Source organism: Malaclemys terrapin, chromosome 9, assembly GCF_027887155.1.
Source record: "Malaclemys terrapin pileata isolate rMalTer1 chromosome 9, rMalTer1.hap1, whole genome shotgun sequence".
Classification (NCBI taxonomy): domain Eukaryota; kingdom Metazoa; phylum Chordata; order Testudines; family Emydidae; genus Malaclemys; species Malaclemys terrapin.
The window spans coordinates 90,091,294-90,117,977 of NC_071513.1; the positions used below are offsets into that span (position 1 = coordinate 90,091,294).

At 40.5% G+C, this 26,684-nt stretch overlaps 1 protein-coding gene across 2 annotated transcripts in view; it reads left to right on the forward strand.

Moving 5' to 3' along the window:
- The window catches only part of PRKCI (protein kinase C iota), a 56,352-nt gene that overhangs the window by 23,896 nt on the left and 5,772 nt on the right, over positions 1–26,684 (forward strand). For both annotated transcript variants that reach the window (XM_054039674.1, XM_054039675.1), the window contains exons 3-15: positions 1,026–1,115; positions 3,538–3,588; positions 5,771–5,856; positions 7,903–8,043; positions 9,240–9,294; positions 11,936–11,994; positions 12,406–12,582; positions 13,072–13,169; positions 14,456–14,542; positions 16,584–16,719; positions 22,105–22,192; positions 23,829–23,954; positions 24,788–24,867. In XM_054039674.1, coding sequence (XP_053895649.1) covers positions 1,026–1,115; positions 3,538–3,588; positions 5,771–5,856; positions 7,903–8,043; positions 9,240–9,294; positions 11,936–11,994; positions 12,406–12,582; positions 13,072–13,169; positions 14,456–14,542; positions 16,584–16,719; positions 22,105–22,192; positions 23,829–23,954; positions 24,788–24,867 — 1,274 coding nt within the window. The remainder of the gene's footprint in view (positions 1–1,025; positions 1,116–3,537; positions 3,589–5,770; positions 5,857–7,902; positions 8,044–9,239; positions 9,295–11,935; positions 11,995–12,405; positions 12,583–13,071; positions 13,170–14,455; positions 14,543–16,583; positions 16,720–22,104; positions 22,193–23,828; positions 23,955–24,787; positions 24,868–26,684) is intronic.

The following is a 26,684-nucleotide window of genomic DNA, read 5'->3' on the forward strand; positions in this document are numbered from 1 at the left end:
AGACTATCATTCATTTTATATCTTCATCCAGGTTAATCTGAGGAAAGTACTAGAGTATTAGCAGCCTGTTTTTTTTTTTTCACTTTAAGATTTTGTGTCTGATAGAAAGGATGGAGAAAATATAAAGGCAAAGTGAACCCAGTTTTAACATTGTGCATTTATGAAATATTAGAATGTGTGTAATCTTGAGCAAAATCTTATTAATCTTGTGGTGAAATAGTACATACTCAAGCTTGTGAACCCCCAAACCACTCAATATTTGAGAGATTTAGTGTGCCTGCCTCTTACTGGGCATCCCTTTTGAGGCTGAGGCAGCCCTGATTCTGATGGAAGTTGGAAATAGTTCAATCTGGGGGAGGAAAAAGACACCAGTTTGTTGAAGAATGATCTAGAGATAGCAGACAGCCTTCCTATGGGATTCATAGCTCCCTTGAAAGTAATGCTGTGCTACAGGTACAATAATCTTTTCTAGCATCATAGACACCAGATGTATGTGCAAGAACTACATGATGTTTAAGAAAGAAACTCAGGGTTTGTCTACACCGTGCCAGTACTGTTTGAAATATGACCACATCAGTGCGCACTAGGGAACTTTTAGTGCACACCAGCAGGGCCCACATGTACAGTTAGTGCATGACACACTAGTGCACACTGAAGTTTACATCCCAGTTGGTACACACTAATGCACAGTGTAGACAAGCTCTCAGATCTGTAGCTCACATTTAGTCCTACCCAGTCTGAATGGGTGTGATGACAGGTCATGTGTGTACAGACTTGTAAGTCAAAATAGTTACTGTGAAAATAGGTCTTAAATTCTTATTTATCCTGGAGGGAGTTCAGATGCTGTGTCTGGAATATGAGTCTTTCAGAATGACTGTTGAAATATTAATATTAGAGGCTAATATTAATCTGGATACTAGCATAAATATTCATAGTATTACTGTGATTTGAAATTAAGTGTCGTTAGTCTTGGGAAGACTCCATAACAGTGCTGTATTCTAAAATTGAATTGATCCTTTTTTTAGGAGACCCATGCACAGTTTCTTCTCAGCTGGAGTTAGAGGAAGCCTTTCGGTTGTATGAACTAAACAAGGATTCAGAGCTTCTAATTCATGGTAGGCTAGAACTTTGTCTTTCTCCTTACACGCATGGGCCAGTACATATTCTTTTCTATATACGGTGGTATTTTATGGCCTCTCTCATAATCTGAATACTGAGGATCCTTCTCTATTTTGCACTTTTCTCCATCTCAAACATCAAAGCCTCATATGGCATTCAATGGCCTTGTGGCAAAAAACTGCCCCAAACTCCCATTGTAGTATGTCGGCACTTCCTTAATTGAGGGATACATACTTCTCATTGTACTACATTAAATACACAAAAATGGAAGATGGAGGGTCTGATCATCACTACTGCTTACCTGTTTATATTCACAGGAGACTGAGATGTATATCATGCAACGTCCTAACATATGTTTCCTGTTCAGTGCTTTAGAGGAGGGGTTGTATTATTAGGAAAAACAAATTTCACTTAGCTCCGTTCGCAATCCCAAACTAGCTTTTTGTTAAACTTTAAATTCTTCAGAAAGTGATATGTCACACAAGAAATGGTGTTACTATGTGCCACAGAGTATTTGGCCCCTGCTTCAATGAAAGGTGAGACAGCCCCAAAGTTCAATGCCAGTCTGCTTGGAAGGAGGGGGAAAATATCTTCACAGTCCTGGATTTGGGAATCTATTTATTTCTGTGCACATGAGCAAGAATCATAACTTCTAACTCCAGTCATACTTGGTTATTACTGTTGTCCTAATTACTGTTTCTATTTTCTGTTTTGTTTTTCAAGATTCCTAAAATGATGGATCTTTCTATCATTCTAGGACAGAATTCCTAATGCTAATCATCTTCACTATGTGACGGCATGGGGGGGGGAGGGAAAATTCCATGTACTCAATGTAGTATCTGGCATTCACTTCTGAGAGTGTCTATAGGACAAGAAGTAATGGGCTTAATCTGCAGCAAGGGAGATTTTGGTTAGCTATTAGGAAATTGCAAACTGTAAGTGTAGTTTAAGCTCTGGAATAGGCTTCTGGGGAGGTTGTGGAATCCCCATCATTAACGGTTTTTAAGGATCTTTCAGGGATGGTCTAGATTTAATTAGTCCTGCCTGAATGCAAACAGATGGACTTCTCAGGATCCCTTCTAGTTTCCACTTAGTTCAAATAGATTACCCAAGTCTTTGCATACATGGTGACATACTGTATTACAGTGGCTCTCAACCTTTCCAGACTACTTACCTTTCCAGCGCACACTTACTGAAAAATTGCTTACTTTCTCATTTTTATCATATACTTATAAAATCAATTGGCATATAAATATTGTACTTACATTTCAGTATATAGAGCAGTATAAACAAGTTATCTGTATGAAATTTTAGTTTGTACTGACTTCGCTAATGCTTCTTATGTAGCCTGTTGTAAAACTAGGCAAATATCTAGATGAGATGGCATACCCCCAGGAGTACACTTATCCCTGGTTGAGAACCACTGCTGTAATATGCTTTCCCTTCTACCTTGACTCCACTTCAGTTGTGACAGGCTGAAGTGATTAAACTAGCACCATGTCTAACTCTGCTCAGTGGTCTACACTAGTGCTTCCTCTGTTACTATTTCCAGTGTAGAGTCCCAGGTGCTTGGCAAACTAAGAAAAGTACTAGTGTAGGCAAGACCATAAATGCCTGGTTATTAAAACACCATAACGTGGGGTATTTATGGTTGAGGTTCCCAAACGCGGGTCCGTCGCCTCTGGGTGGTCTGTAGAGAGCTGGCTGGTTACATGGTGCTGGCTTCTCAGTTTCTGTTGCTCAGTTACCTTATTTGACATATAAAAAATACACTAAACAATTTCCTAATGTTACTTTGCCACGTAGGCAACTGCTGTAGCTGCCACATGGACACTACAACTAAAAATGAGTTGAGAAGTAGCCATCGAAATCTGTTACAATGTAGTTCATCTTATAGAAAAAGTTTGGAAAGTTTGATCTGTAGATCTGGTAGCAATACAGCCTCTTCTGATGAGTACTTGAAGCCAGTTTTTGTGTCCATGATAATACCAGAAGAACAAACTTGCATTAATCATTCATGTTCTTGTGAGGGAGGTATCCCCCATTTTACATGAGGAAATGACGCCAGAATGGTGGTTACTTGCCAAAGGTCACAGAAGAAGTCAGGATAGTCTGAGTGTGGAAGTTCCTGGCTCCAATTCTTTGCTTAAGTCTAGTCTCTAGCATAGCAAGAGGTCTGCAGTGGACTAATTCAGTACCGGGTGGCTTACGGAATGCAGGAGACCTCTCAGGCAGTTGTTTAAAAGAGCCTTCTTCAAGGAACCTCATTGGCTGTACACCATGGATCTTACATTGACCTTGACATCTACTTTCTTCCCAGATGATGCAAGTACTTTTTGTTACTGTTGTATATCTTGAAAATGTATCTTTATATCTGAAGTAAAAGATTAATCTGGTGCATTATTGTTTACCTTACAGTGTTCCCTTGTGTACCAGAAAGGCCTGGCATGCCTTGTCCAGGGGAAGATAGTAAGTAGGCATTTTTGTAAAAGAAATACTTTCTGTAAATGGTCATTGCATGGATATCCAATAACACAAGCTGAACCGATTAAAATAGCAGCTTTTTGTTTTTCCTCTTGATAAGCTTTGATCTAGAACCTATCTAAGAAATTGAAACTGAAATGTGGCTATTACTCTTCTCGACAGGCTGTCCGGTTTTCCCCAAGGGTGAATAGCCATGATGACTAACAGTGCTGTCCAATTAGCTTTGCCCTTATTAGCTGAAATGGCCAAAAATCAAACTAAATTTCAGGCACCTTTCAGGCCCTCTCCCATTGCTGTCTTTCCATGGACTCTGAAAATTGTATATGGTGCTGAAAATGCTTTACAATTCAATGAAATGGTGGAAGAGGGAGTTACTGTTACCTCTTAAATTATACTCTTGGGAATTCCTAGTCATGCCAATTGAAATTACTATTTCTATTAAGATTGGATTTGCCCAGATAACTTTTGAATGGATTATGCAGCTCGGGGTAGCAGGGGCTTTCCTTCCCCATGCTCCCCAATATATTTGATTTTACAATGGTTTGCATTCAGCCGTTGCTCTTAAATTAAGGTTGCAAACCTGCCCATTCATCCTTGGATGTGGTCCCACCAGGTCAGGCTTGTCATGTTCATAAGGCAGTGTGAGGAATCTTGCAGTGTTGCTATGGTGACATACCTCTTCTCTGACACCACAGAAAGCAAGTCTCCCAGAGATTGGGACTTTCCCACACATTCCTACACAGGTTACAGAAAACTAGGAGTTTCCTGTATTTTTGCAGTTAGCTTCCTGTGCTGGGAAACTCTCTTGAGAACCAATTCAAACCTTTACAACAGAAGTAAACCCACTTGACACAAGTTGCGTGTTTTCATCCAGCATGAACTTGTTCAAATTTTTGTGCTGGAAGGCACATTGAGTTAATATTCAACAGAGGGTCCTGTGGCACCTTTAAGACTAACAGAAGTATTGGAGCATAAGCTTTCGTGGGTGAATGCCCACTTCATCAGACGCAAGTGTTGCTTTTTACAGATTCAGACTAACACAGCTACCCCTCTGATACTTGAGTTAATATTGTAGGTCTTGCTGCACTCAAAGTTGTGCTGTGTGTTGTCACTCCTGGATAAGCATTTACCTCATTTGTAACCACTCATGCCTCTTTGTATTGCTTGCTCCATACCATGACAACTTTCTTTTACATGTCTGCTTCTCTTGGACAGCTACCATTTTGCTGGTTGAATATTTGTGGTCCTCGTCAGCAGTAATGAAGTGTCATGTTTTTGTCTTCCTGGGTACAGCAGTGGTTGTCAATTTATAGACTCAATTCAGCTGCTGCTCTTGAAATTTGAGGTTGTTACCCAACTGTTGCTAACTAGTTAGTTCTCTACTAGCCCTTAAGAAAAGCCTCAGCTTTAACTTGGGTGCTTAAAGCTATAAAAAGGCATGCTATTGGTACAAATTTTGTATAGAAAAGTAGCTATATTTTTAGCTATCAAGATATCAACACTACATTTGTTAGCATGGTATCTGAGTCCCTGATAGATTGAAACACATTTAAAATGATTTGATTTGCTTGACTATACACATGGAGAGTAAGTGTGACACCAGTCAGTTTTTTAAAAACTGGCATTGCCAAACCATAAGTGGGTTTGAAAAACAACTTAAGATGCAGTTCTGTGTGGTTCAGTGTTAATCCATTGAGTTCCTAATGTGGTACTGCCAGTGCAAAATGCATTGTGTGTTGGCAGCTGTGGGCCTAAAGTATCAGGGGATTATAGTGCAGCAAAGCAAGTGTAAATCAAGGCAATCCTCTTTATTCTTTCAATTTAAATAAAATAGTTGCTTTTTTATTCAAATATTTGTAATACCTGGACAATCTCCCTTCTCTTGCTCAGTCCTGAAGGCTTTTAGACAATAGCAATTATTTGTAATTACCATCAATGTTTGGGGGTTTTGATTGGTGGGGGCAGCACTCACCTCAGTGAAGAGGTTTTAGAGTCTCAAACTGTAGTTTCTGTTCATGGCAAGACATTCACATTGACATCAAATTCTGCCTGAGTGGAGAATTACAGGATTGGGCCCTTTATTTGTAAATTAGTGTGTATAAAGTGCCTATGAATATGGTGTAATGTTCACACTTGCATGGATATAATTGTATTTTACTTATCTTAGAATCCATTTATCGTCGTGGTGCCCGGCGGTGGCGGAAGCTCTATTGTGCAAATGGTCATACTTTCCAAGCTAAGCGATTTAACAGGGTAAGACTTTCCGTGGGTAGTTGAATGCAATGTTTAGTTGTACTATTACTGCCTCCAAAGATTAAAATGTAGATTGTCTAGAGAAAATGGACTTTGCCCTCAGTATATCAAATAAGGTGGTTCCATTTATATAAGTTCTGATAACCAGAATGTATACTGAAGTAACTCAAGTTTACATGTCTAGCTTCAACATCTCTCCTTTGTCTATAGTATAAGTAGTTTTTTTTAACGTAATCTATAGCATTTGGTCTTTTGATAACCCTGTGCTTTCAGTAAAATTTGCCACTTGGGCTATTTAAATGTTACGCACTTAAATAGGTAAATTATAACCCAAATTCACTGATTATTTTTTTTAATCCAAAGCACGCCAAAAGATGTACTGTTGATATAAGAAGTAGTTAACACTGATATTATTTTTAATTTTGTTTGCAGAGGTTAGATGCCAGCACTGATTTTAAATGGCTGTGAGCTGGCAGAGCACTCTGGGTACTGAGCTCCCAATAGGCATTGTCAGTGTTTTGAGCTCTAGGAACAAACAAGTTTGAGTCACTTGTGTTACAGGGAGTTCTCTTTTTATGGTTTCCCAATAAGAACTGAGGTGTTCAGCCAGTCTCCATATGCTGAAGTAGGAGCAATCAGAAGTAACAAGCATGTATTTGTCATATTAACTGTAAGAAATTAGGTACTTTTTTGGTACTTTTTTCAGATTTGTTTAAAACATGTAACAGGGTGTAAGAGAATCTGCAATGTGTAATGAGTAGTATTTGTATAATACAGGTCCATACACAATATATCTTCTCCACCTTCACCACTGGACTCATTAAAAACCTGTCATTAAAAACATGGAATTTCTCTCCAACTCTCTCCTTGACCCTCTCCAAATCTGGTTTCTGCTCTTCATTCCACTGAAGCAGCTCTTTCCAAAGTCTCTTGAGTGACCTCTAACTAGCCTCCTCTATGGTGGTTTGTCTCCAGTTGATTTGTTAGCGTCATTTTGTGGACTGCCCAAAGCTCAGTCTTTGAGGCCCTCCTACAAACACCTCTAAGTGTATTGAAACTGCTGCTTTATGTTAATAGTTTTATTGCTACCTTGTGCTCCTCCTCCATTATATCCATTTTACTCCTGGGAGAATTCTTCACCAAAAAAACCCACCTCTGCGCACAATATTTTAAAATTCTGCATATTTTGTTTGTCAAAATAATACAATATAATTATGCTAGTGACCAGTATTTTTGAAATAAATTACCAAAATAATTGAAAACAAGTATGTCTGTAATAATACAGACAACAAAAATTCAGGAAATGTTTTTTGACTGTTTTCTTACTAGGCATATTAATACAGAACTTTGAGTAGTAATTCATTTAAACTGCAATACAGAAATGTATTTCCTGCACCCCTCAAAAGCAGTGCAAAGGGAGTCAAGGATAATGAGGGCTCCGGCTTGGGGTGTGGTCTCTGGGGTTCGGCCGGAGATGAGGAGGGGTTCAGGGTGTAGGAGGGGGTTAGGGGTTGGGGCCAAGTGGTTTGGAGTGTGGGAGAGGGCTCCAGTTTAGGGCCCTGATTAGGGTTTGTGTTCTACTGCAGAAGTTCTCAACCTTTTTGTTAGTCCCCCTCTTCTCCCCGCCCCCCCCCAATGCTATAAAAACGCCACTTCCCATCTGTGTCGCAACTATTTTTTTCTGCATATAAATGCCAGCGCCAGTGTTAGGGGGTAGCAAGCAGGGCAATTGTCCGGAGCCCCATGCCACAGGGGCTCCCATGAAGCTACATGGCTTAGGCTTCAGCCCTGGGTGCAGGGCTCAGGGCCCCGGGCTTCAGCCCCATGCAGTGGGGCTTAGGCTTTCTGTCCTGGGCCCCAGCAAGTCTAATGCTGGCCCTGCTTGGCAGACCCCCTGAAATCTGCTCGTGCCCCCCCCAGGGGCCTGGACTCTTTTGGTTGAGAACCACTGTTCTACTGTAATATAAACAATGAAAATGCTGCTGGTTGCTTTCCTGTTTTTAGTGTTGATTTTTAATCTGAATTTTGTTGATTTTGTCCTCTTAGCGAGCTCATTGTGCCATCTGCACTGACCGAATTTGGGGTCTGGGGCGTCAGGGATATAAATGTATCAACTGTAAACTCCTTGTTCACAAGAAGTGCCACAAACTTGTCAACATTGAATGTGGCCGCCACGCACTACAACCAGTAAGTGAAATTGTTATCTAGTAACTATTCTGAAACAAAACTTTATAGCATAGTGGAATGGTAACGAGGGCAATGGTCCCCAAACTCTGCAATGCTGAGGACCTCAGTGGCAATTGGACTGGAGCCTGATACCGGCACCCAACTTGCATATCTATATATCAAAAATAAATGTACATCCCTGCCTGTTGCTTGTATCTGTATCTTAATTGATGCTATTTACTACTTGTATAATGCTCTACATCTTCAAAATGCCATGGGGGAGGGCGGGAAATGGTTCCTCACATATCACTGAGTGGGGAAAGTATAGCTCCCATTTTACAGATGGGAAATTCTGAGGCACAGACGTTGCAGTTTGGCCAAAGCCACACAGCGAGTCAACTATGCTTAGCCCATTATATCATGATAACTTGGATTACCTGTCAGACATCATCAAAATATTTCAGATCAGTTTGTCTTCACCCTGCTATTAAAAAGGAGACAACTAAAGCCACATCTTAAGAATTCAGTAGGCTGTATTTTGGGCATCCCTGAACTAGTCAAATGACTAGTAAGGCCATTTGAACTTTTCTTTCTTTCCCATTCCCACTGCTGTATTTTTCTCTAGTAAAGTGGGTTGCTATTTCAGTATATGTCTGAAGTATGAATACATCTAGATCTATGTAGAATAGGTCCCAAGTAGTTGCCGCTGCCTTGCTTTTCTGATGTACATTTTTTTGTAGTGAGGATAATTAACCATTCAAACAATTTACCAAGATTCATTGTAGATTCATCACTGGCCATTTTTAAATCAAGATTGGATCTTTTTTCTAAAAGATATGGTATTGGAATTATTTTGAGGCTGTTCTATGGCCTTCGTATAAAGAGAGCAGACTATCACAATGGTCCCTTTTGGCCATGGAATCTATGAATCCGTGATAGCTATTTGAATTATGCCAGTATGGATGGTGTTTAGTCTAACTTTAACATAACCTAGTTAAAATTTAAATCCGATAAAGATCGTATATGGTAGTCTAGTTTTTAAAGTAAAATGTGAAAGGAATAGGAACTGGAGTCCCCTGGTTAAACTTGGCTCTGTCTGAATCTCAGACTTGAAGGGACAAGTGCCTCTGCTCTTTCATGTTCAGTCATAACAATATAGTTAATTGTTACAAACTGTAATAGTCAAGAAATGAACCATTACTGTGAACATTTTGTAGGAGCCTGTAATACCTATGGATCAGTCATCAGGGCACCCAGATAACATAGAACCAGGTAAGATGAATAAATGTATTTTTATATAAAGTTTCTGCAATTTCAAGTACTTTAAACTGAATTAATATATTATTTCAGAGTTGGTTGATTTGTTAAAAAATGTAAAACATTTCATGTGAACAAACAGAATAATTTTATGTAGTGTTGTTTTGGCCATGTTGGTCCCAAGGTATTAGAGACACAAGGTAGGTGAGGCAATATTTTGTATTGGACTAACTTCTGTTGCTGAGAGACGAGCTTTTCGAGCTACACAGAGTTCTTCCTCAGGTATGGGAAAGGTACTTAAGGATTGTTTTCATGTATAGCAGCACAGCTACAGCAGTGGACCTGCGCCACTGTAGCGCTTTAGTGAAGATGCTACTATGTCTACAGGAGAGTTTCTCCCATCAGCGTAGTTAATCCATTTCCCTGAAGGTGGTAGCTATGTCGACAGGAGAAGCTCCCTCTTCAACATAGCACAGTCTACACAGGGGGTAGGTTGTATAACTACGTTGCACAGGGGTGTGGATTTTTAACACCCCTGAGCGAAGTAGTTATATCGATCTAGGTCTGTAATGTAGACCTGGCCGTAGAATGTTATGGCTAAATACAAGATCAAACAGATAGTGTAGCATAAGTAGTTAGAATATGTGCTAAGGGACCTTTGAAGGTGAAGTGGCCTATTAACACCCCTGTAGTCATAGGACAAAAAGGAGGGTTAACTGGTTAAAGGTTGTTGTAAGAAGCCATAAATCTGCTGTCTGAAGACCATGCTTCTTTTTAAAGTGTCTAGCAAAGTTATGAATTTAAGCTCCCAGGCTTGTCTTTTGAAAGTGTTGTGCAGGCTTTCCATTCAGGATGAGGACTGAAAGGTCAGATAGAGTGATCAATTATTATGCATAAGGCTGCAAGTTTGTCACGGAGGTAAATTGATACAAGTCTGTCTTAATTTAGCCTAAAACTAGATGCAAGATGCATCTCTGGGCTAGGGTCCTGATTGGGTGATGTGGTGTTTTTTGTCTTTTATCATTTCTTGTGATAGTTCATTTGAGATCACAGTGATTGTTTGGTTTCACCCAAATAGTTGTTGTTATGGCATTTAGTTCACTGGATGAGGTGTGCCATGTTGTGATAGGCATGTGTAGGACCCATGGATCTTGAAAGGTGTGTTGGGGGTAGTGTTGATTATTGAAGCAGTGGAGATGTCTGCAGGTTTTGCATCTGTTCTGGCAGGGCCTGGTGCAACTTTGAGTTGGTGTGCCCTGGTCTGTGGGGAGCTTGCTGCTGATGAGGTTGGGGCATTGTTTGAAGGCCAGAAGAGGAAGTTCAGGAAAGATTTTTATTTTTTTATTTTTTTTCAGAATGGGATATATGGGTGTTAGCTGTTTGATTTCCCCATATGGGTTCAAGTGTGGGGTAGAAGGTGACAACTAGGGGTGTACATTTGGAGGGGTTTTTATTTCTAAATTGAAGCAGGTTGTCTTGGGGGTATTTCAGTGGAGTGTCTTTGTTTGGTAAAGGTGATTTTGAGTGTATTAAGGTGTATTCCCTGGACTTTCTCCTCAAAGCATATTCTGTGGTATCTGAGTGCCTGGGTGTAGATAACAGATTTTTTGGTGTTTGGGTTGGTTACTGGATCTCTGAAGGTAGCTGTCTGTATGTATGGTTCCATTGTTGAAGCTCATTGTGTTGTCCAAGGACTTGATGCTAGCGTGGGAGTGTTCCAGAGAGAATTTAATGGGTGGTGGTGGTGGAGGGGGGGGTTGAAGTTGTGGTGGAAATTTGAGGGAGTTTGTCATTTGTCCAGAGCACAAAAATATCATCCATGTATCTCAGGTGTCTCATTGGTTTCATGGTACATTTGTGTGGGGTATCATAGCTTGTAGTTTGATACTTGATGGGGACCCCATTTTGAAAAGCTATTAGGAAAACATCCCTATTTTTAAGCCTGTTTATTTACATGCTTGTGCACCGATGTTTGTATTACACCTTAATCGCCTATCCTGCTGTTTAAATCAAAAGTTAAAGATAGAGAACAAATATTTCCCTATGTTTTAGATTTACTCTTCTCTGTAAATAGGGTAGCTCTTCAAAAGAATGTGGTGGTTGTGGTTTGATTTTGTACAAAAACAGAGAATAAGGTTAACTAGTAGTTAGCATCATGGCAATGTCTTTTATACAGAAATCAAGTTGGAGGGGTAGCTAAGTAGGAATAGTAATCTTCACTTTCAAACTTGGATCTAGTCACTGTTCTTACCATTAAAACCAAAATTTACCAGACACTGTCTCTTTTTTTTCCTCTTTATCATTCTCTGTCTGCAGAAATCAGAGTTTGTATCATCTGGGCTGATCTCATGCAGTCATACATTTTAGAGGTTTAAATTTTTAACTTGCAGTCTTGTATTAATTATGAATGGGAGATTCTCAAACAATGTGGGGGTGAAATAGTATCCAAAGCTTTTTAGTTGGTAAACTAACTTTTAAATCAATATGCTTTTTTTTTTTTTTCTTGGAATATTTGCTGAAATCTTTTCTGCTACACTGTAATCCTCTCTAGTTTTTTAAACTCCCATGCACAAAAATAGAGAATATCTGTCTGTCCTTCATTTAATAGGGTGAACACCTTCATATTTTTTTTTTTTTTTTTTGCTTGTTCTTTTAGTGATTCCATATAATCCTTCTAGCCATGAGAGCTTGGACCATGTTGGTGAAGAAAAAGAGGTAACGTGTTTTAGAGCAGTATACCTAACTGTTCAAAAGTCTGGAAATCTTAGCAGTTTTAAATGATACTGAAACTTAGCACATAGGTCACTATGTACAGATTACCTAAATTAACTCCTGTACAAACTCAGGTTAGTCCATTTGTGAGACACAAAGTTTGTGATCAGACACAGAATTCAATATGCAGTTAAAACTTTAATATGAAACTGACAGGAGAGAGTAAGCATTTTAAAGTACAAAGCTGTTCTTAAAAAAGGGGGCGGGATAATTATTAATTACTACTGCAGCACAGTAAATGAAGTATTTGAACCCCCAGTATCCTTAAAAAAAAAAAAAAAAAAAAATCTCTAGTTACCAATATTATAATATTGGCAAGGTTGCTCACTTGCGTTTAAAAATCTTTATTTATAGGCGATGAGTATTAGAGAAAGTGGCAAACCTTCTTCCAGTCTGGGCCTTCAAGATTTTGATCTGCTCCGAGTTATAGGAAGAGGTAGTTATGCTAAAGTACTACTGGTTCGATTAAAGAAAACGGAACGCATTTATGCAATGAAGGTTGTGAAAAAAGAACTTGTCAATGATGATGAGGTAAGCAATGTTTCTACCAATGGACTAAATAATTCTTCCTTTAGAAAGAACTTGCACATAGTACCCATAAGACCTAGATTTGAAACCTTACTGTAATCGCACTATATATTATGCATAAGGCTGCAAGTTTGTCATGGAGGTAAATTGATACAAGTCTGTCTTAATTTAGCCTAAAACTAGATGCAAGATGTAAACATTTCAGTGTGTCTGACTGCATTTCTTACGGGGGTGGATAGCTCAGTGGTTTTGAGGATTGGCCTGCTAAACCCAGGGTTGTGAGTTCAATCCTTGAGGGGGCCACTTAGGGATCTGGGGCAAAATCAGTACTTGGTCCTGCTAGTGAAGGCAGGGGGCTGGACTCGATGACCTTTCAAGGTCCCTTCCAGTTCTAGGAGATAGGATATCTCCATTAATGTATTTATTGGTGAAATACTATTTAACTGTATCAAAGACGACAGTTTTCTAAGCTTGGCATGTTTTTATAAATAGGATATTGATTGGGTACAGACGGAAAAACACGTCTTTGAACAGGCTTCAAATCATCCTTTCCTTGTTGGCCTACACTCTTGCTTCCAGACAGAAAGCAGGTAAGGTCAGAAACTAACAGAACAGAACTGTCTATTTGTCACACTTCTTCGTGACATTTTTCATATTGGTAGGTATCCCAAAGGGCTATTCAAATATTGAATGCAGAATAATTACTAAAAACTATAGCACCAAAAACATCTGTGGTGATTTGTAAACAAAAGGATTCTGAGAAGAAGGGAATTTGAAGGCGGCGTGCTTGGTGAAGAAGGAAACCGTCCTAAGCACAGGAGACAGTATGATAGAAGAAAAAGCACAATATAGGAAAAAAGTAGTAGAAGCATAGAGGATGAGAGGGGGTATGAAGAAATGAGAATAGATGTAATAGGGGATGAGGTTACATGAGGTCTCGATGAGGGAAAGGAGCCTGAATATGGTGCAGTTAAATAGGAAATGAATGAAGGAATTCAAAAAGGAGTGGTGAGGTGGCAGGAGAGATTACTTTAGTAGTGGTATTTGATAGCTTGGATATGAGAGAGAAGGTTAAAATAATAAAGGCAAAAGATGGCTTAAGCAGCAAGGATAGTGAGGAAACTGCATTTTGTTTATATTGTATTAGAGGGACCTTGTGGGAGACTGGATATATGGGTGGAGAGTAGTCAAATACAACACTGGATAACTGAAGGATAGTTGGGTTGTCAGTGATTAGAATCAGGAGGAAACAAGTTCAGCTTTGAAGTTTGTGATAATCTTTGAGATTTCTGAGGCAATGAGAGGCACAGTTGGACTAAGTGGTGGGATTGGGTGTAGAGAGGTAGATTTGGGAACCAGTCACATAATTGGTGGGAGTGGGTAGTTCAGACAGAGCATTGGTTGTTCACTAGTAGAATTCTTGGTTCAAAAGGAATTATTTTGGGAAAGTTCTACAGGAGGTCAGATTGGATGCTCACAATGGTCCCTTCTGGCCCCAGAATCTGAATAATTGTTTTTGTATAACACTTATAAATGTTGTTGTTAAAGAAACTTAGAAGCCCTGGTGGTTTGGGAGCATGGGAAGAGTTAATTACCTTCCTTTAATAATAAAAAGCCCCAGGACAAATTTTGTTGAATATTCATTGTTTGACTATTGAGAGAGGCCCTGAAATATGGAGACCTGAACATAAGATGATGGAATGGGAGTAACCCATTCCAATCCATATTATGAGAGATGGAAGGAGAGTCTTTGCTAGACCCTGTCAGTTCTACTGTTCAGAAGATATCAAGCTACAAGGACTCTGAGGGTAAAAAGGAAGATCAAACGTAAAGTTGAAACAATCCATTTTTGCATAATATACCTTTTGTGTTTCAGATTATTTTTTGTAATAGAGTATGTAAATGGAGGTGATTTAATGTTTCATATGCAGCGGCAGAGGAAACTGCCTGAGGAGCACGCCAGGTATGTTTACTTTGAGAGAATATTGTTCACACGAAATCTGCGTTTCTGACATGATGCAGCAGTGCAAAGTTTATGTTGACACTGGCCTCCCAACTCTTGCATTCCCCACATGGAAAAGAGTTGAGATGGAAATATTTGGGTCAAGAAATTCTCCTTTTTCCGTGAGATGAGTTCCTATAATGTAATTTAATTTTTAGTGCTGCAAGCTACAGATACCTTTTTTAATTCAGAATAAATACAGTAATATTAACCAGAAGTACTTGGTCCTGTTCACACTAGAATCACCCTGAAGTGATTCTGTAATTTAAAATTTTAGAGAATAGAATTGAAGAAATGTAGTGCTGGAAAGGACCTTGAGAGGTCATCTAGTCCAGCCCCCTATGCTGAGGCAGGACCCAGTAAACCTAGACCACACCTGTTTGTCCCGCCTGTTCTTAAAAACTTCCAAAGATGGGGATTTCACAACCTCCCTTTGAAGCCTATTCCAGTGCTTAACTAATTTTAAAATTACATAGTTTTTCCTAATATCTAACCTCAATCTCCCTTGCTGCAGTTAATCTTTCAGTTACTACTTGTCCTACCTTCAGTGGACACTGAGAACAGTCAATCACCGTCATGTTTGTAACAGTCTTCAAATATGTTAAGAGCTATCATCAGCTCCCCCTTGCATTTCTTTTCTCAAAACTAAACATACCCATTTTTTAACTTCTCCTCTTACATCAGATTTGTCTTAGCCTTATTGGTTTTTTCGCTCTGCTCTGGGCTTTCTCCAATTTGTCCACATCACTCCTAAAGTGTGATGCCCAGAATTGGACACAGTAGTGCACGTAAGACCTCATCAGTGCCAAGTAGAGCGTGACAACTACTTTGTGTCTTAAACCCCCTGAATATTAGCCTTTTCTGCAACTGCATCACGTTGACGACTCTCATTCAGTTTGTGATGCACTGTGATTCTCGGAGATCCTTTTCACATTACTACCACCTAGCCAGTTATTCCCCATTTTGTAGTTGTGCATTTGATTTTTTTTTTTTCCCTTCCTATGTGAAGTACCTTGCACTTGTCTTTTATTGAATTTCATCTTATTTATTTCAGATCAATTCTCTAATTTGTCAAGGTCACTTTGAATTCTAATCCTGTCCTCCAAAGTGCTAGCTACTGCTCCCAGCTTCATATAATCTTCAAATTTTGTGTGTACTCTCCACCTATTATCCAAGTCACTAATGAAAATATTGAATAGTACCAGACACAGAACTGACCCCAGTGGGATCACACTTGATACACCCTCCCAGTTTAAGTGTTACATATAGATTGTATATTGATAAGATAAATTTGTTCCCACAAAGGTAGGGTGGGTGTGTGTGTGTGTGTGTATGTATAAATCTTCCCAACTTCCATCTCTGCAAACTACTTCTATGATCTGAGGATTCAGAGTTCTTTCTATTTATGTGTCATCACTACTAAGAAAATTCTTCAGCCCCAATTTACATCTGTGCCGCTTCAGTGGGGTTACAGGTGTGATTGAGGTCAGACTTTGTCACTGCAGGATGAACATGGTCAACAATTCTGATATGCAAAAGGAATAGAATCCAATTTGCTCTTAGCCCTGCAGAGCCAATACATCTATCAGCAATGAATGTATTTTTGCACTTATAAGCAGCTATGACTGAATAAACAGTTTCAGAGTAACAGCCATGTTAGTCTGTATCCGCAAAAAGAAGAACAGGAGTACTTGTGGCACCTTAGAGACTAACAAATTTATTAGAGCATAAGCTTTCGTGGACTACAGCCCACTTCTTCGGATGCATATGCATCCGAAGAAGTGGGCTGTAGTCCACGAAAGCTTATGCTCTAATAAATTTGTTAGTCTCTAAGGTGCCACAAGTACTCCTGTTCTTCTTTTTGTGAATAAACAGTATTGGTTTTCAGAGTAGAATTACACTAAGGACACTTCATTGCTGCACTATTTATTATGCTGTGTTGTAAATCTATTTTGCAAAACTAAGGGACCTTGTGTCATCAATGTGTCTTACTTCATTCTAGGTTTTATTCTGCAGAAATCAGTCTAGCATTGAACTATCTTCATGAGCGAGGGATAATCTACAGAGACTTGAAACTGGACAATGTGTTATTGGATTCTGAGGGGCACATAAAACTCACAGACTATGGCATGTGCAAGGTGAGGGAGAATTCTTTCCAAACAGATAAAATGTGAAACTTCCTTCTTGGGTATCTTGTAACTTATGGTAGCTTATTAAATGAATAAGTCTGTAATCAACTTGTATACACCTCATGTGGAAACAGAAGGCTTTATCCCATCTGCAACTAGAAGGAAGAACAAGAAATGCTGAACTACTCAGATGTGTAAAAACACACCTCCTGCCTTCTGGTTCTACAACCCATTGTATATTAGGATCTAAAGTTTATCACAGAATGTAGCAGGATAAAAAAAATAATAAACTGAAAATGGAAAAACATTAAATGAGGGAATTACCCCAACCCTCTGCCCATGAATGTTTCAGCCTTCTGTTATTTTAAACAGATGAACCCTAATACATGAATTCAGTGTACATGTAGATGGGAGTAACAGCTTCCTGTGTCTCTTAGCCAGGAGATGTGTCCACTCGGTCTTCTGAGAATGGGAAAGAAGTCCAGTGCTATAAAGGGCCTTGGCCGCCTCTCCCATATCCCAGCATGCCTCAGCCCAAACAGAAGGGACAGCCTTTTGATATCTGTCTTGGAGGCAGGTTAGGAGCAAGGCCCTTTCTAAAATGATCATCACTAGGCTGCTGGTCATTGCTTCCACACCACAAGAGAGCTAACTGCCTTGCGTAGTTTTTCCCCACCAGAGGAGTTAAATGTTCAGACCAGACTGAAGATAATTCCAGGAAAAAAATTAAGGCACTACTTTGCTTGCAGGCAAAGCAGACAGATAAGTATGCTTGGGCTACAGAATGAGGATAACAATTCTTTCAGACACTGGAGGGGAGAGAGGTCTCACCCTAAAAATAACCGGAAAATAGGTCATGTAAGGAATATCAGCATGTTTCTTAAAGACTGCTTTGCTTTCCCCTTTCCAAAATAGCATTGTCCACGTTCATGCTGTGGATGTAATCCTGAAACATGAACTTGTCTTTCCCATGTTGTGCACTTTTCAGATGTAAGCTGATTGTTAGGCATTGGAGGAAAAATAAGTTGCATAGCAGGTGCTTGTAGGGAAATACAATCACAACTTACTACAAGTGTGGAATTCAGCTTTCAAAATGGTCTAGTTTACTTCTGATTTAAATGATGTTCTTATACCATGTTTAGGATCGAAAGCCCTGTGTCTGCTTGCATGAATTTGTTCATTCAATTAAAATGACTGGCAATTAGAATTTCCTCATTGACCACCATAATGGGTCAATTCCCCTAAACTGGATCCTCATCTCAGAAAGTTTTACTTGTGCTTTTCAGGTGCTTCAGTTTTACAGGGTAGAGCATTCAAGTTTCAACTATCGTATTAAAGGCCACGAGTGGAGTTCTGCATATGTGCCACTTAAACTGGGCTCTGTGTGTGTGTTTTCAGGGAAGAGTAAGAACTACATTGTCTTAAACGTAGTATTAAAAGCTTTTAAGATTGGCATTTGTCTTCTAAATCCATGGCAGTTTATAAAAGTGTTTTTTGCTGCCAAGTCATTGTTTATGGGGAATGTCTCTTATTGTGGTGGGTCAATTTAATGTATATAGAATCTTCCACCAAATCTAGATATACGTAAGACAAGCTTTCCTAAAAGAGTCATGAGAGCCTTTCCTTCATCTTTTTGACAATTGAAGCAGCTTAATTTTTTTCGTTAAGCTTTTGTTTCAGTGGTATGAAAGGTAACTGCTTCCAACAAATGATTGAAATTTGACTAGAACGGCTACTCAGCTGTTCGCTCTTCAGAATCACCATCTATTGGGCATTAAATGCCTGGCTGAAATGTTTCACTCCCTTCCGCTAAAATCCTCCTCCTGTTTAAGAAGTGTAGTTGTGAATTCCTGTTCCAGTGCTGTTTCTTGTTCCTGTCTTGTTTAGGCTTTTAGTGTTCCTTAGGTTGCTTTTTAAGGTCTGTTAGAAATTCGCCAGAGTTCATCACAAATATACCTGTTCTCACTATATTCAAACTTATTAATGTGTGTATTTCAGAGAGCATCCCTATAGATCATTAAATTTAGTAACCTCAAGAGAGTAAAGGACCACTACTTGAGTTTTTGTGAAATCTTAACCTGATTAATAACTTGAAATAAAAAGAGCAGCTTATGTTTGGGTTGCAGGCACTCAGGTGAATCTTGATTTAAATCCAGACATTCGTTCCTGGACTGTGGTGAGTCTTCAGGAAGCCTAATGGATTACAATGCAGTATTTAACACTTGGACAACTATGAAGACTAACTTGATTTTCAGCACCTGTAGAAAAATGAGCCAACTCAACACTTTATCTTGTTTACATAGTAAAAGTGTGGAGAATTGTCAGCCATTTGTAAAGAACAACATACGATGGGGCAGATTGTAAAGGGGCAAATGGCTTACACAAAGTAAAGAAGCTCACTCTGTGGGACCTATTTAAAATATCACATCACTATTAAATAAATTGCCTATCACTAAGATATTTCAATGGTAAATCTTGCATAATATACATCTCAAAACAAAGCCACAACAGAGCAAAGTAAGCATGAAAAGCAGCTTCATTTAAAAGGGTTTTTTATTTCTGTGCCTGATTGTCACAGGGCAAGTGCACCCCGTATCTTCTTGGGGCAGGGTGAGGGTAATTACTTCCCCACAGCCACATCTTTACAACCACTCCTTTTCTTGGGGTAGCGTGGCCTAGTGGTAAAAGTTAATATGGCCGCTCTCTCTCAAGGTTGTGCGGACTGATGGCTGGAGTCAATCTAACTGCCCACTTCAGTAGGGCTGTATAGGCTAGCGGTCAGAGTCAGTATGGACTCCTGGTTCAGGAGGGCTGTGTGGCCTGGCGGCTAGAGTCAGTGGAGCTGCCCCCTCTCAGGGCAGCATGGCCTGATGGCCAGAGTCAGTATAACTGCCCACTTCAGTAAGTCTGTGTGGCCTAGTGGTCGGTCAGGAAAGTGGACCACCACTCCGGGATGAGTGGCAGCCGGGTAGGGGGACCCGGGCCATCTCCCGCTCCACTGGCTTGTAGCTCAGTGCCCTATTAGTGGCAAGTATGTCTGCCAGTGAATCAGTGGGGAATCCACCAGAAACACACTGACCCCACTCGGCACAATAACTAGTCCCCCTGAGCTACTTCCTACCCTGTCCCTGGTGCAGCAGTCCCGGGGACTCTGGGCTCCTCAGTCTGTGTGGCTCCCAGCAGCTCTGTCATTCCTTGGGCATCCTGAGTCTCAGGGTCTCTGGCTTCTGCTGTCTGGGGCTTCTACAGTTCTCGAGCTGGAGCTCGCAGTGTGCATCCTCCCTCTTTGGCGGTCAGCCCAGAATGAGCCGAGTTGCTCCCTTTTATACCTAATCTCCAGACGGAGCATGCCCAGCAGGGCCGAGGGGGCGTGGTCTCCTCAGCCCAGAGAGTAGAGTTACCCTCGCAGTACCAGTGCGGGGCAAGTGCACCCCATCACACTGGTCCTCAACCTCAGCTACAATTTCAAGTTTAAACTTAGTTTTGAAAAATATCAAGTGTTTGGCCCACATAATGTAGTTCAGAAAGTGAATGTTTATAATATGGAGAAAATAGTGTCTGAAACTGGAAGTGAATTTCCATTAAAACTGTTTAAAGGATTAATAGTCCACAGAAGTCTCAGACATAAAAATTAAGTGTTAGGCCTCTTGGAAATATCAGAGATTTAGCATATGTCCAGTTGCTTACTGTACCCCATATTTGGAGTGATCTTTTAAAAGTTACTTAGCGTTGGTGTACTTTTCTAGAAATAGGGATAATGCTTGACTGCTTCTCAGGAGTTTTGTGAGGATTTGAGCTGCAAGGCTCAAAGTGCAAAGGTGTATTAAGTAAGTTATTGAACCAACTCTAATTGCAGCAAAGGTGTAAATGACTGACATTTAGGGCTTTAATTCCACTATTGTTAGCATAGGATTGCCCCACCCTCACTGCAGGTGGAGCACATTGAAATTTTTAGGAATGCAAATGATAAAATATTCAACTTTCTTAGATTTTTGGTCCTTTGGAGAAGTTATTGGTGGTGACAAACAGCTGTGCAGAGCTGCCTTCCCTCTCCTTGCCTTCTCTAGCGCATAGTCCAGTGAGCGTATTTGCCTTCAGATTAAGCAAGTTTCAGCCTTTCAGGGTCTCTCCTTAAGGCTATTGGATGCCCAAATAGCCATGGCAGCAAAAAATACCCTGTCCATATATGACTGACCTGAGGATTGTTCTCCAGTCCATTGGACGGAAATCTGGACATGGCAATCAGGGCTGTTGCCTTCAAAATCCTGAAAAAACGCTACTTTTTTCCTTTGTGTTTTTTCCTCAGTTGGGAAAATAAAAGGCTTTATGAAGTGAAACACAACACATACTATGACTTAACGCCATACATTTATTTATTCATCAAAGGTAAAAATGCATGCACTTTCTAAAACAAAAGATAATTCCCAGTCTACTAATTAGTTAAATCTGCCACTCTTTTGTATCTGTTCTTGCATACCAGTACTTTTCTATTTACTTGTTCAAGCAGTAGGCTGTTAGTTTCACCCAAATCAATACAAATGTGCTAAGAGCACACTCTGATGCTGAACTGGCTGGAGAACAGTGCAGGTCTTTTTTTAAAATCCTCAAAATTCTGAATTCGGTGGTGGCCTGGTCAGGAATGTCACTTCTACAATTTCCCACCATTTTGATGCAACCAATTGTGATATACCACTTCTGCAAACAAAGGTTTGGGATAGGAATCTGGAGTCTGTTTTAAATGCTAGAAGGAAAAAAACAAACTCATTACTTTCCCTCAGCCGTACTTCAACATCTTCTGCCTGTCCTGGGTTTAACTTCTGACCTTCATTGTTTGGATCAGTCATGCTGACTGGTAATAGGAACAGAAGCTTCTCTGAATTGTGTTTTGACTATCATTTTGCGGTTTTTAGCTTTTTAGATTAGATGAAGCCAGATTTCCACTGACACTGCAATTGCTTTAAATTGTTTTAGATCGATGTTGTGCCTTGCATGCCATGGGAAAGCATTGCAATACATTATACCTAAACACAGATTTCTGATTGGTAATTAAGGTATTGTTGCCTAAAACATGATTTGGTTTTTTAATGAACATGCATTTAACATAGTGGTTTTTTGTAACTTAAACATCTAGTGTGCTATAAAGGGAATATACAATTTCATTCTTTGACCATTATTAGAAAACAGTGAATGTAAACAGGTGCAATGAAGACACTCTACATACAGATCTATTTTTGTAGAAGTAATATAGTGCTTTGCATGCAGATTACATGCATAAATCTAGTAATTTATTTTGGTATGGGTCACTTCACAAAGTATAGTTTTATAATGTGACAGCAAGTAGAAGGCATTTTTAGCAAATGATGTAAAACTTTTCCCCTCTGTTTCCTTTTTCAGGAAGGATTAAGGCCTGGAGACACAACCAGTACTTTCTGTGGAACTCCCAACTATATTGCTCCTGAGATTTTGCGAGGAGAAGATTATGGTAATTTAATCATCATAAAATACTTGAGCTGTAATGCATTTCTGTTAACTTCCTTGTAAAATGATTTGTGGACGAAAACAAGAATCACCATACTAGATCAGACCCATGGTCCAGCTAGTCCAGTATTCTGTCTCCAGCAGTGGTCGGCACTAGATGTTTCACAGGATGGGGCAAGATACCTCATTTTACGCAGATATGGGATAGTCCGTTCCCCCCTGTTAGGTAGTGGTTTTAATATTTTCCACAGTTTATTAACATTAGCTATTGTAACTCTGGATTGTTATCCATATAAATGTCCAGTCAGTCCCTTTTCAATCTTGTTAACTTCTTGGCCTCAATGATGTTTTGTGACAGAGTTCCATAGTTTAGTTATGTATTTTGTGGGGGGAAGGGGAGAATTCAGTTTTGAATTTGCCACCCTTTAATTTCATAGAATATTCTCTTGTTGTGTCATGAGACAAGGAACAGAAACTCCTAATCTACCTTTTCTATACTATTCATTATGTATTTTCATCACATCTCATCTTATTCATCTTTCTTCTAAAGTAAAGAATCGTTCTTTTCTGGTCCGAGATAAATTTGCTTCTCTCCTATGTCTGTGGTAAAGCATCTGTTACTAGGACTTGATCATTTGTTCCCTTTTTCACTGTAGCTCGCTATCTTATAAATCTAAGTATTGGGTCTCAGATACTAAAGCATTTTAAAATGCTTTATCCATATAAACAACGAAAATGTATCTAGTGACCTGTAATAGCTATTAAAATTTATACAAACACAGTATGTAGAAGTTCTGTTGTAGGTGTAACACTTTTTTTCAGTATTAACTTGGCCACTTTTAGTTATACAAATGCAAAAGGGTATTTTGCTAGTTGCAGAAAGTTCTGGAACATTGCATTACTTGGGTCTTATATTTCTGGCAAAAGCCTGAGGCTCACCCTGTGACCTATCACAGTCGCCTTCCTTCCAGAGCAGGGAGATGGCTTAGTATTGTCTTCAGAACTAATTAGGTGTGCTTAATTTTCTGTGACACAAGGCCCTTCCTCTTTGCTTAGCCTGGGGAGAATCTGGCAGAAGACTATCTTTATAGCAGTCCCAGCCTTGAGGAGAATCAAGATACTAGAACTGTTAATTGATACCTGTCTTCAGCAGTGAACAATAGAACATGTGATGTCACCTGCATAAATAACTATTTTTATTTATTGCAGTGTTTGACACTAATAACTATGTAGCCTTCCACCAAAAAATGCTGTCAATACACAGCTGAGATTGAGTGTCTTTTTTTATTCCCCCTTAAATACTAAAATTACTATTTAAACTTGAGAACCTCATCTTTAAGGTTTCAGCACCAACCTTTTAAGTCTGCTCCTTCTCCTTTCTGAGTACTGCCCTCCATCCTGCACATAATGAACAAGAGGACTCCTGTTGCCATTGTCACACCCACCTTAAATGTACAGTAGTCTTTAGGTCATAACTTGACTATTGCATGCCTTTCTGACAGTCAAGACGTCTGATTATTCATTAGTAAAATATACCTTGTTCTTCATATAGTTAGCACTGATACTTATTTTAATAAGTCCTCCCTGATAAAATAGTTTATATTCTGATGTTTATTTTTTATTTTTTTTTTAAATTCTAGGCTTCAGTGTTGACTGGTGGGCATTAGGTGTACTTATGTTTGAAATGATGGCTGGCAGATCCCCATTTGATATTGTTGGAAGCTCCGATAACCCCGATCAAAACACAGAAGATTATCTCTTTCAAGGTGAGGAGTGGTGAAGTTTTAACGTACAATAGATTCTGCTTATTGGCAATCCTTTGGCTGACAGCAGAAAGTTACCATTATCTGACAGTTGCCAAAAAGAAGTTAGGTTTGCAGGGCTGCAGCTGGAAGCACTGGAACGTGCTTTCCCTGGCTGCAGCCCTGCAAATCTATCTGTGGGGAGGATGGGTGCAGCTCAGATGCTAGGGCTTTCCCCATGGAGGGAAGGCTGTGGCTAGGGCAGCAGTGGGGGTGCTAGAGGGCCACTGTTCTGCACAGTACCTATCTCCACTGCTGTCCTGCCCACAGCCGCCTCTCCCAGTCCGCAGCACTGGGTCTCTAGCAGGGTTGTGGATGTGGGCGTCTCTGCCCCTTATCTCCTGTGCAATCCCTGGGCACAGGCAGGTTTGCAGGATTGCAGCCAGGAAAGGAAGCACTGGTACATGGCAGCACCAGCTGCAGGCAGATTTTTTGGGGTTGCTGCCAGGAAAGGCACCTTCCAGTGCTTCCTTCCTGGCTGCAGCCCCACAAACCTGCCTGTGGTTATGGCCTTTCTCCCTTCTCCTCTCTCTCCCCCCCCCCCCCCCCAAAAAAAAAGTTCAGTACGTGGCATGCCATTGCCAGTATGAAATCCCATTAACATTAATTAATGGGATGGGATTGGTTCATTGGTTCCTGGCAAAATGTTGCTGTTAACAGAAAGTTGTTTATATTAGGGTTGCTATTAAGCGGCATCCACTTTATTTAGTGTGTTGTTTTCTCTACAAAATGTTTTACAAAGAGAAGAAACTTTAACCATACAACGTGCTGATGTCTTAAATTCTCTATTCTTCTAGTCATTTTGGAAAAACAAATCCGTATTCCACGATCCCTTTCTGTTAAAGCAGCAAGTGTTCTAAAAAGTTTTCTTAACAAGGTAAGAGCTAAAGCCCTATATTTGGACTGAGGTTTTTCAAGAGCTCTGATTGTCAACTTACACTTACAAGGGTGTAACTGAAATTAAAATTGCCCCTAAGCTGAAGCTCAGCAGACAAGGTCTGAGCCTGGGAGCGGCTTTTCTAAAACAGAATTCTTAATAGATGGAACTGACATATGTTTGGCTTTTTTTACTGTTTAACTGTTTTTAAAACCTGAAACTTTGCAGATATTCAGACCTAATGGGTAAGCCACAAAATAAAAGGCCTAGAATGCACAGAATGGCCATATTGACTAGGCATTGGGGAAACAGATTTTTACCATAATTTTTGAAACATCACTTCTGAAATTCTCTGGTACTGTGTGGTCTGCTAGATCATAATTATTCTGAATAGTTGGAAGTAGGTGGACTTGATGTGTGTTTCCATGCAAAATTCCACAGAATTGCCAGAATATTTCAGAAGGGAGAGATCTGAGAGATCACTTAAGACTTATTTCAGAACAAAATGCCTCACCCCATGTTAGTGAAGGACTTGAATGCATGTTTCTGGGCTTGACAAACTTCACTTTCAAATGTGACAACAAAGTCTATCTCATTTAGTGTCTTTGGTATTTAAAAATAAATTGCTTGAAAAAATGACAGGAACTGGGTAGATGCTATAGCAGCGGTCACCAACTGGTCGATCCTAGAGGATCTCCCAGTCGATCGCGATCTCCAGTGGTGCAGTGTGCCTGCCGCTAGAGCAGACTCCCTGCTTACCCCGGCCCCATGCTGCTCCCGGAAGCAGCCAGCGCTGCCCCATTGTCTCCCTCTGCACGCTGCTCCTGCCTGCAAGCACTGCCCCCACAGCTCCCATTGGCCAGGAGAGCTGCAGGGGCGGTGCTTGCAGAGAGGGGCAGCATGCGGCGCCACAGGGGCGCGTTGGCCCCTTCCGAGAGCGGCGTGGGGCCGGGGTAGGTAGGGAGCCTACCTTAGCCTTGCTGCACCCGCCACTGACCGGGACCCACTGGAGGTAAGTGCTGCCCGGCGGGAGGCCACACCCAAACCTCCATCCCTGAGCTCCCTCTCAGAGCCAGCACCCCAAGCTCCCTCCTGCACCCCAGCCCTGAGCCCCCTCCCAGAGCCAGCACCCCAAGCCCCACCCCTGACCCCCCCAGAGCCCACCCCCTGCACCCGAACACTCTGCCCCAGCCCGGAGCTCTCTCCTGCACCCCAACCATCTGCCTGAGGCTCAGCCCAGAGCCCCCTCCCACACTGCGAACCCCTCAGCCAGAGTGCCCTCCCAAACCCCTGCCCCAGCCTGGTGAAAGTGAGTGAGGGTAGGGAGAGCGAGTGGCAGAGAGGGTAGATGGAGTGAGTGGGGAGGAGCTTTGGGGAAGGGGCGGGGTAGATCCTAGGTTGCCCTTAGATTCAAAAAGTGATCTTGGGCGTAAAAAGGTTGGAGACCACTGTGCTATAGCATTGCTGCAGCTCATCTACAACTAACCCACAGATTTGTTCACAAACTAGGCTTGTTAGGATTGCTTCATTTAAATTTGGAGCATTACCAACTCATCTGAGCTATGGAGGTTTTTGTTAAACAAAAATAGCTGTGGAAACCTAGAAGAAAAACACACCTTGATGCTGACTTTTGGACTTTTTATTTTTTTAAATCTTTTTGTTTAAATGATTAAAATTTCAGTGGTATTACATTGGAAGTAGCCATCCTTAACAGTACCCAACTAAGCACTACTTGGCTTAAGTAATGAAGCATTTTTCAGGGGATGCTATTATCCTTTGAAGTTCCATTGTTCATCTCTTTCCCTCTTCCTGTCCTA